General features: G+C 39.5%; 1 protein-coding gene across 1 annotated transcript; it reads right to left on the bottom strand.

The window, feature by feature from the left end:
• On the bottom strand, window positions 1–1104 carry LOC113589638 (urotensin-2 receptor). Its single transcript, XM_027029390.2, has one exon. The coding sequence runs from the start codon at window positions 1098–1100 to the stop codon at window positions 18–20; it is 1083 nt and encodes a 360-aa protein (XP_026885191.1). The 5' UTR covers window positions 1101–1104; the 3' UTR covers window positions 1–17.
• Between the last annotated feature and the right edge of the window lie 10415 nt (window positions 1105–11519).

Below are 11519 nucleotides of genomic sequence, written 5' to 3'. Positions count from 1 at the left end.
TTTTTCTAGTCGTCGTTTCACTGCACCTTTAATTGTGCCATCACCAGCGTCTCAGAGTTGAACTCAAACTGGTTGCTTGATGACGCAGACTTCCCCCATGAGTACAAACTTGGTGGGCGCTTTTTAAAAGACGATGTGTAGCGATAAAAACTCTTATGGCGATTTTTAAGATACTCCCGATAGTTCTTGGTTAGAAGCGTGTAAAGAAAAGGATTTATGCAGCTGTTGCTGTACGTAAGACACGCTACAAGGTAGTTGATGCACGTATGTGTATGAGAGGCCAACCTGAGGGGCTCATGGTATAGGGGTAAAAGTTGCCATATCCAGAAAGGAAGAAAACAGGCCCAGAAGACTAGTACGATTGTAAATATCATTATAAGCACTTTTTGCTTTGGAGAGCGTTTGTTTCCCTTATTTATGGCTGAGGTCCTTTGAGATTCTAGGTATGTCCTTGCTAATCTGGTGTACAGATAGCCTATTATGAGTCCAGGCGCCATTATGCTTGTGCAAAATAGGACAGTCAGATAAATTTTATACGCTTGTGGTGCCCAAGTTGGTGCGCACATCCTTTTTACCCCTCCGTCTGAGGATTTTTTGGTGGTCTGATTAACCATGATGATCATGGGCAGAGTTAAAATTAAAGATAGTATCCACACTCCCCACGCCATGGCTTTCCGATAGCTTTTGGAGCGTTTGACAGTATCCAGAGGTTTCGTTACGGCCAAATATCGCTCTGTGCACATGACTGTTAATGTAAAGATACTTGCGTGCATAGTGAGGAGGTCCAGACTTAGAAGTATACGACAGCCCACATCCCCGAAGTACCAGTCCTTGAGAAAGTACGTGCACACCACAAACGGGATTGTGGAGAGGTAAAGGAGATCCGCAAGTGCCAAATTAATTATTGAGATGTACATAGAAGTGGCAAAACGAATGGAATGACACATTACCACGAGTGTGTACACATTTCCCGAAACTCCAACGACATAAACCAATGAGAGCAACGTCCCGAAAGTCGATGTAATTACCAGCTCGTCAACGGAGCCCGAGTTGCTGTTGCGAGATGCACCGTGGAAATTGCCTGGCTTGCTGAAATTCATTGCTCTCGTGAATGTGACTGAAGTAGCCAGTATCCCTTAGAAAACTTTACGAGTATGCGATTTGGCAGGTGCGCAATAGCGAGACACTGTTTTGGTGATTGAGAAATGTATCTGAGCATAACCGCCGAGGTCCGCAGCTCCTGACGTCACCTCGACGTCTTCCCCATGTCTTGTACTGTTCTTAGTTGTTACTTAAATTAATAGATTTTTTTTCGAGTATAACAAATATCTCTTGGATGCAATCGATTAAATCGCAAACAAATCCGATGTAATATACATAATAATAATAAAATGTTAGAATAATAAACTTTATGAATAAAAAATAATATGAATGCTTTTACTAAATTATCGTTACCAGTTATATTGACGATGGTCCAGCTGTGGAACCTGTTTCACGCGCGGACAAAGGTTGTACCTTACAACCGTTATACTCTACAGATAAAATAGTAAATTTAATCGTACTTTGAGGCCGCAATTAACTTAATCGTAATTTAAGAATCTGCATTTTTATTAATATTTAATATTTTACGACATGACAGATTACTTCATCCAGTTACTCCAGTTACTTCATCACCGGCATTTTAAATAAAGAAATGGTGGGAATATAGAATGGTAGAACAATAAATACACGTTTACTATTGTAGTAAAGTATGCTTATTGCAGTCGTTGAGTAAAGGGCAATAAGAGCACTGGCAGGGTCTCAAGGATGATGCGGACAAAGCTCTGAGGTGGCGCTTTCACCGAATACCTTCTTTAAATACTGATAATCCCGATCTCCACCCCCTGTAAAGATGGGCTTTTTATGAAAGCTGCACTGGAGATGGAAACAATACGGGTCCTTTGCCCACTGATGACCAAAACACTTGCAGGCGCAGAAAAGATGGGGATCATACTTTTCAAGGCACGAAAATTCTAATATTACAGGATGTTGAGTCAATAATGAAAATAAAAATGGTTTCCCAGTAGTTTAAGTCCAATTTGTTCCTGACATGGATGGCTTTATTCCTTGAACCTCTCTGCACCCAATTCAAGGCCATGATAAAAAAAAGTTTGTTCACATGCTTGAACATGTATTTGTAGAGCCCAGGCAATATATAGAGCTGATCTGTGAAGCTCACTGCAGATCTGGAGTCCATTACATTTTAAATAGAAAAGTAATTTCTGTTGTATAACAAATGGGAACCACACCGTATAACTTTTTTTTAGCTGAATGAGGAGTTCTTCTGACTCTAAACCCTGTGGTGGATGGTCAAATACAGATCAGAAGAAGAGTGCAGTGAATCACTTGTAGGACCATGCCTCCTCTCCCTGTAGTTCCTAAACTGCTGCAGTAAAAGCTATTGCTTTACTGAAGAGACATGAAACCACAAAAGCAATCTTGAACTGTTCTGTGCCAGATACAGTGAACAATGACACCCCCCCCCCCCCCCCCCCCCCCCACACAGTTAGATGGTTTAAAATCATACTTTATACTTTGGACAGCTTCAAATCCCAGGGAACAAGATCGAAATTCATCTCTTACATTGTGGAGTCACAAAAACATAGAAACGTTTATTGATGCTTCACATCAAACAGAAAAACAAAGACCTTATATAAAAAATAATAATGACTTATAATCAAGGTGCAGGTGCTAGTAATCCATAGATTGGTGGAATGCTGGAGATGTGCAGTCGGCAGCAGACTTAACAGTATTTAATAGGCAAATAGTTATGCCAAATGTAATTAGGTCATTTATTGTGGTTTATCTTTGTCAGTATAAAATGATAATTCATAAAGTGATTCTTATTGTTTCTGATTTGCTCACCCGGTGTCTGACACTCAGTGTATGATCCTTCATGGTCAATGCCTAAGTTTGGATAGATATATTAATAACCACACTATTGGTAGATCTATAAATAAGTACAAACAAGCAAGCAAGCTTGATAGGTAATAGAAACTGCAGAATAGTGAGGTTTACAAATCTTAATAATTTAATGATTTTAGCACTAATGCTTATGTACATTTTTGCATTTTATGTGTAATCACCTAAACCAGATGGGGCCTTCAGCTGTTTTTCTTATTATTATTATTTTTACATTAAACAAGTGAGTTTAAATAAAAATAAGTTCTGTCATTGGAGTCAGAGGTGCCAGTTATGCTTGAAAGTAGAAAATGCATTGCTCTTTTTTTATTTATATATGTATATTTTACAAGAGAATTTAATCTGAGGTCTCATGTGCATTTACATCTAATAAGGGTTTGAGGTTGGTTTAAAGGTGAGCTTGCGGGTGGTGGGTCTGGGACTACAGACCTCATTGCTCAGCCTTGTCATGGGTGTCATGGGCTTCATTCAGTGAAACAAAGATGAAGGGAGGCATTTACCTGTGAAGAGCTTGCAAGGTTGAAAGGTTTCTTTTATGAAGTGAGATGTTGGTTAAGGTAGACCCTGAGTTTACTTACTTTTGCCTTAGATTCTGTGAAATTCAAGGCTTATTGTCTGAACCTAGTTGTCAATTGCTTTTTAGCTGTAATTACTCACTCACTACAGGTGTAGTTTCGCCCTGGCCTTAGGTGTGAATTAAGGGGCTGGCTCAGCACTTATTGAACTGACTTAAATTCAGACGACTCGACTACAGACATCTATGTCTGTAGCGGTAATCAACATCTGGGAAGGCTTTGTTTTTGCTCTCAATCAGTTAATCTACATCTCAACTAATGGACTTCACAAACTCATTTAAGTATCTTCTCATATTATCTCAGTCTTTAATCTCATACAGCTACAAATCAAGCATCTGAAATGTGTCTCTCAATTCCTGTCCACATATCCTACAGATCTCCTCGACGCTGCAATCTCAGCAACCTCACTTACTCACAACGTTTGGCACCATCACAGTTCGTGGTGGCAGGAGGGCTCTGGAATTGCCAACCTGCGGTCCAGAAGGCCGACTTCATCTCAGCACTGGCATCCCTCCACTCCCTACACTTCCTGGCTCTAACAGAAACATGGATCACCCCTGAGAACTCGGCAACTCCGGCTACCCTGTCCTCTGCCTTTTCATTTACCCATTCTCCGATGTGTCTCGGCAGGGGTGGTGGCACAGGTCTACTATTGTCTCAAGAGTGGCGTTTCGCTCCACTTTCCTTCTCTTCTCTTTCCATCTCCTCTTGAAATTTCATGCCATTACAGTGTCTTTCCCCACAAAACTTCTTATCATTGTCATCTACCACCCTCCAGGTTCCCTAGATCACTTCATTGATGAGCTCAACATCCTCCTGAGTCAATTCCCCACTAAAGGAAATCCACTCATTCTTCTTGGAGATGTCAACCTTCCATCAGACAAGCTACATTCCTCCTGCATCCTTCCGCTCTTGACACCATTTTACCTCACCCTCAACCACTCTCCTCTGACTCACAAAGCGGGCAATGTTCTAGACCTGATCTTCACATGTACCACCACAACATCGGACATTGCAGTCACTCCCTCCACCTCTCGGACCATCACTTTCTATCCTTCTCTTTTCATTCAGTCCTCCCAAATGTGTTCCTCCTCCTTCCATTGCAATCTGCACTCCATAACTCCCGCTTCCCTTACGTCTACTATTTTGTCCACCCTTTTGTCCAGACCTCAGCTCATATCAGTCTCTTCTTTCCAATTTCTCACTGGAAGTAACAGCTGCAAAGTTATCCTACTACAGAGAAAAATTCAAATCATCAGCATCTGATCCACACAAGCTCGTCACTATTCTTCTCTCCTGAATCCTCATCTCTTACTCTGGAGGATTTTATCACCTTCTTTGAGGAGAAGGTTGCAGCAATCTTCCCGTCCTTTTCCTCTGTTCCCACTCCTCCAACCAATGCGCATTCCCCAACATCCAACTCTCTGATTCCTTTTTCTCCTCTCTCCTCAGATTCTTCAACTCCTGACTTCCAGCAATCTGACTACATGTCCACTGGATCCAATTCCTTCCACTCTGTTCCAGACAATCGCAAGAGATCTGCTTCCTTTCATCTGTCATAATCAACAACTCCTTATCTTCTGGATACGTGCCAACTGCATTCAAAACTGCCAGGGTGGTACCAATCCTCAAGAAGGCCACACTTGATGGCTCCAATGTTACCAACTACAGACTGGTATCACTTCTCTCTTTCCTCTCAAAAGCCCTTGAATGAGCAAATTATAATCAATTGTCTCTTTTCCTCACCCAGAAGCGGCTGCATGATCCCAATCAGTCTAGCAACAAACCAGCACATTCTACAGAAACGGCCCTCATAGCAGTGACAGAAAACTTCATGCTGCTAAAGCTGACAAACAGTCATCTGTTTTGATTCTTCAGCAGCCTTTGACACAGAGAAAGAAGAATGTTGTGGTTCACTTCTCTCCAGGCTTGGTGTGACTGGCTCTGCTTGGAGATGGTTTCAGTCCTTTATGGAGGGACAGTCCTATCAGGTGACATGGAGAGGATCCATATCCAAACCATGTAGACTCTCCACTGGTGTTTCACAGGGCTCAGTATTAGGCCCTCTTCTCTTCTTTGTATACTCGTTCTTTTGGTGATGTAATATCTTCTCATGGTTTTTCCTACCACTGCTATGCAGATAACTCTCACTTATTTCTTTCTTTTTCACCCTCTGACATGCAGTTCTTGAGACGTATATCAGCATGCTTGACTGATATCAAATCATGGATGACAGCCCAACACTTGAAGCTCAACACCAGTAAAACAGAGCTTCTGTTCATTCCAGGTACTCCCAACCCTTACCATGACCTCACAGTTTCCTTCGAGAACTCCCTGGTATCACCATCTGAAGCTGCCTGTAGCCTGGGCATAACTTTGGACAACCAGTTGTTGTTCTCAACTCATGTTTCTAATCTAACCCTGGTCTTGCAGATTTCTCCTTTGTAACATACTAAGGATTCGGCCCTTTCTCTCGCGGGAAGCCACCCAGGTGCTTGTGCAGTCTCTTGTGATCTCAAAGCTAGACTACTGCAACACATAATTTGCTGGTCTTCCTCTAAGAGCCATCAAACCTCTACAACTTGTCCAGAATGCAGCAGTATGACTGGTCTTCAATCTTCTGAAGTTCACACGCCCAGTAGCTGCACGCATCAGATTTAAAACCTTGATGCTTGCCTACAAAGCCAAAAATGGACCAGCCCCTTCATACATGAGGTCAATGGTCAAAGTCCGATCTGTACCTAGAGTACTTCAAACCTCAAGTACGGTTTGGCTTGAAATACCTTGCTTCAGGACTCATGGACGACAAGCATTGTGAACTATTTTCTGTCCTGGCTCCAAAATGGTGGAATGAACTCTCACTTCCTCTCCGGACAGCAGAGTCCCTTGCAGTCTTCAAATGCAGACTGAAGACCCATCTATTTGCAGAATAGTTAAAGGACAACTGACACTGCTCCCATATTGATTGACTAAATTAGTACTTATTGCAGGGTATTGTTTGTTGTTTAACAAACTCTAGCACTTATTGTTTATCGCACTTATCATTGTTTAGGATAGACCTCGTGTATTTTGTTCTTCTAGGTATCAGCATTGATCCATGTATTCTAGTTCATTGGTATGTTGGACTCTAACCTACTGTACTAGGATGTATTCTATGAGTAAATGACAAAGAACTTTTGTAAGTCGCTCTGGATAAGAGTGTCTGCTAAATGCCATAAATGTAATGGTTTGTCACAGGATATTTGATATCGTGTATATTTCCAATTGTCATATGTAAATTATTTTAGTTTTAGATGTACACAAAGTTTATTATGTAGTTGGGGGTATCTTTTACAAATGAAAGGTAAAAGGAGGTTTAATGAAAACAAAAATCTTCAGAAAAATATCTAATGTTAATTTTCATTTCCTCATGTTTTTACCCATTCAGTGCTGCAGGTGTCATGACCATTACTTTCCTTAGAACAAGCTAAAGTCTTACCTAGGCCTTGTTAACCCTATCACTGTGGGCATGCTGATACATGCCCTGACAGGCCCATAGCCATCTGTGGCTGAGAGTCCAAGGTAGCAAAATTGGCACTGCTCTCTGGGTGGGTAGGATGGCAGTTCCCTGTCACTCCCAACTTCCTTACTCAGGTGTAGAGGTACCTGTGCTTGCATTTACTGATGAGGCCAGTTAATACTTTCCTCTGAGGGTGTTCTGCTGCCCTGGGTTGCAGCATGGACAGCTGCTTGCAAAGATGTAGACGTAGACTACATGTGTCTAAGAGGAAGCATAATCATGGTTGGCGGTTGGTTGGGAGAGCGAACTAGCTAGTTGGTGGAACTGATGTAAAGACTGAAGTTGGAAGAAAATGGGATAAAATTACTTTATCATTTTTGCCTTTCACTGACATCTTGTCACTGACATTTTCTGAGGGTTTAAAAAGTAGTAATAATTATCTTTAAAGGAAGAGTCCAAGGTCAACATTCACACTGGTATGAGAGTTTACATTTTCATAAAGTTTACACATTATCTATGATGTTTCTTGATCAGAGTGTTTTCAGTTGTAGACTTTTTATGTCAAGGTTCAGATAGTGTAACTTTTCCTAATGCCTTTCTAATGGTCATAAAGAGTTGTGATTATTCAATTATTCAGGTAAAAAGTGAAGTTTTCAGATCAACGTGGTGCTGGGTGATGGTAGGGTCAGTGGTGATGGTTCATAATACCTTTTATTCAATCAGTCAGGATATTAATGCAAATTGTCAGAAATAGCTATTCTATAAAAACATTTTATTTTAAACTATCTGTCCCTGACAACTTGCTGTCTTATTTCTTATATAGTTTATTAGAATTTTACTACCTCTTTTTGATGTCGTTAGTGTGTTGATCATGCCAATTAGTATTTTATCCAACTTAGTTAGGATATATTATAGTTCAACATGATTTGTATTACCAATAATGACCAATTATTATTTCTGACCATTTAGAATTGCTTGTGAGTAATTGATATGAGTTGCATTCTCTAGTAAGGGTGTATTATGTGGGTAGTTTAAAATGTATCTTAACACTAACATTTCCTGCATTTACAGGAATGAAATCAGTTGAGCAAGAGGTTTACTTGTATTTTTTTCTATTGTTGTTGTGTTATCATAACACGTGTGCCCATACTGCATGACCTCCAAAAAGCTTTGGAAACCATGACCTTACATTACTGTGCTTTTTATATGATAGTAACTTATGGTTGTTTATCAAATCATGCATTGTACTCACAATGGTCTTAAGAGGCCCAATTTCATTAATGCACCCTGGAGAGTGAAGATATATTTCTTTTTCAGACCACTGCTTCTATCTGCAGTGGAACCAACTCATATTTGTATGCTCTCAAATAATGGACATTTGTATCTATTGGTTATAATCATTGTTTTAAATGACAATACCATTTATGAAAGCATAATTACAGCTACAACCATTTGCAGAGCGGAAACATAGTGAAAAACTGGGCAGAAGTTTCATCTGCAAGAGGGATTAAAAGCTTTGGTGCCATTAATTCTTTAGAAGCAAATCTGAGTGGATGCTCTGCTGTCCCTGCCTCATTCATCTCTCTCATACTTAGTGACATCAACATACAGCTTCTGTTCCACTTTCAGCAGCAGCACTTTATGGAAATATGTAGGAGTGGATTGCAGTGACTACAGCTTGCCTTTACTGGTTCATATTATATGACCCCATTGAATTTCATGGGAAAAAAATTACCTTCCATTTATCTAATGTAATTGTTCTGCTGTGCATTATTGTGCATTATCGGCTTTAGCTATCATCTCTGTACATGCTGACTCAGTGTTGTTTGAGGTGAAGAACAATTCTTAGAAATTCTTAGAAAGACTTTCTGGCAGTGAATAAGCCTTGTAATATACATTGTGGTACTCTTAATAGGAACACTGTAGAAACCTTGCAACTTAGTTAAGTGCTGCTCTTCAGAAATCAAAGGGGCAACCACTTTCCTTAAGAATAATTCAGGATTCTGAACCAAACCACCAAAACTGAATATTAAACATAAACCAGTGACATTACACCTAAACACATATTAAAACTGGTTAGTTTTATCCTATACATGAAATCCCTTTTTAACAATTTGCTAAATTTACAGACATGCTAGTTTCAATATTGTTGCAACTGTAAAAATCTAGTTAATCTAGATCTATATCAGATTCAGTTTTTATACTGGCATACAGCATATGAAAGCATTCCTGTCTTTATTATTATGTTTTTTTTAATTGTCCATTGATTTTTATCAAATGTTACACTGTAAGTACTCAAACAGTCCTTTGCTCTTAGTGCAATTAAAGGTGTCATTGTACATTTTACAAAAAACAAAGTGCAACTAATATTTGTTTCAAAGCTATTTAAATAGCCAGGAGTCTGAGGGAGCAAAATTTGCACTGATCTCTGAGTGGGAGGGATGGCATTACTATGTCAGTGTCATTCACTGCTGCAGTAGCTAATCATGGATATCGGTGTGTTTGTACTTACCGATGAGGGCAGTTACTGCCATCCTCCGAGTGTACTGTGCTGCCCAATGTTGCAGAATAGACAGCAGTTTGAGAATGCGGTAGTGCTTTGCATAGTGTTTGGTAGTTACCATAGGACAAATGTAGATTAGCTAGTCAGTGGGTGGGAATTGGCATAATGTCTAAATTGGGAGAAAAATGGGGTTAAAAAGATTCAGAATAGCATTCTGAAGACACTTCTTGAGATAAGTGCAGCTGAATAGTTCTATTGGAGCTATGGCAGTTTTCAATGGTATAACATAGACAGCATAATGGACTGAAATGCCTCTTTTGAATACTTAGAATAAGGTTTTCTGCCTTTAAGGCCAGAACATTTTAGTAAACTGAGATGTTATGAATTGAAATCCATCTTAAGTTGTTATTGTTATTGTGGCCAAAACCCACATGTGAATGATTTCAGTTGCTGATTTTCCCTTAAATCACATCCTGCATCACCTGCAGCAAATATAAAGTCACCAAATTAAAATACATCCATAGAATTCTTATGTTCTTATGCCTTGGATAATTATTTTTGATCTTGATTTATAAATTTCAGCATCCTCAGGGAGATGACACATGCTGTGTTTGACTAAAGGGGTCGTCTATGCTTGGGGCTGGATGTACTGCATAATAAGTTGAAGCTATGTCCTTTCAAAGATGTGGAGCACAATGAGTCTGAGAGATTGAAGTGGTTCACTCATTTCCTGTTCTCTTTCCATCCACATAAAGCACTCATTTTACCTTCATGAGACTGCCTTTGATCTTTCTGTCCTCCTCCATTCCAAAACAAAATGGTTACCCATTTCTCCTTATCCAAGCTGAGGTGATTTTATTTCACAAAATTAGCCACTTTTTGAATAGTTATATTAAACAAATACTAGTTACATTCTACATGCAAGAAAGACATTTCCCATTCTTATGTTGATAAAACAACACAAAAAAAAAAGAAACATTTTTTTTCTGATCTTCAATTGCACTGTCTAGACAATGGGGAACTATTTATTTAGATTTCAAAATGTGTTTGGTGAAAGAGGATGGAATGACTCCCGTCTTTCTATCTAGTGAGAAGTCTTCAGCAATATGAGAAACACAGGGCAGCTTTAATCACTAAAGCCTACAGTATTTACATTTACAGTTGTTACATTTGGCAGTTGCCTTTGTCATTGCATTACAGTACAGAAGTGCATTGTAGTCTCTATCCAAAACAATTCCTTATGATAGCATAGATAGAATAATGTCAACAATATGTAATATTTAAGTACTTCATCTGAAGACAGCCAGTGTTGCACCTCAACAGACAGGCAGGGTAAGTTCATTCCACAACCTGGGTGCCAGGACAGAGAAGAGCCTTCTTTGTGTCTTGAGGGATGCGGGTTTAACTTGAGACAGGTTAGAACCTTGAAGGAAGCAAAGTGCAGAATGCATTCTCACTAGTGCTTTTTAGTTATGTGGGAGGCCCAGTTTTGTGTTTGTAGTTGAGCATCAGTGCTTTAAATCTGATGCAAGCCACTACAGGAAGTCAGTGGAAGGAATGCAGCAAACCTGGAGGACTTATACCTTTTCTTACAGATGTCCAAAAGCTGATTATCAAACGAAGCAAATTCTTATTATAAAAGTCTTCCGACTAAAGGCTACAAGAGTTACTAGAAAAAATCTATATTTTTCCTATCTTTTCCTGTACTAGCTGTCTGTCAATGGCAACTGCAGTAGCTGAATGTTGCTTTTCTGCTTTCATAAGCAGACAGCATAAGAAAACAGACTACATAAGCTTTTGCACTTTTAAAAGTGTGGGCTATGTCTGGGTTTCCATGACAAGAGTGCACTCTGTGTTATAGCATCTTTAAATCCAAACTGTAAACCTCCAACTTTGATTTTCACTGGCATTCTGTAATCTGACAAGCTGACAAGAAGTTCTGCATTTGGGTTATCATCAATCATTACCTTTCTGTTTTCTT

Source organism: Electrophorus electricus, chromosome 14 (assembly GCF_013358815.1).
Source record: "Electrophorus electricus isolate fEleEle1 chromosome 14, fEleEle1.pri, whole genome shotgun sequence".
NCBI classification, from domain to species: Eukaryota; Metazoa; Chordata; class Actinopteri; order Gymnotiformes; family Gymnotidae; genus Electrophorus; species Electrophorus electricus.
The sequence above is the reverse complement of the archived record's forward strand: the minus strand, read 5'-3'. Positions and strand labels throughout refer to the sequence as shown.

Coding starts and splice junctions, on each gene's coding strand:
- LOC113589638 (XM_027029390.2), bottom strand. CDS start 1,100: ATGAATTTCAGCAAGCCAGGCAATTTCCACGGTGCATCTCGCAACAGC.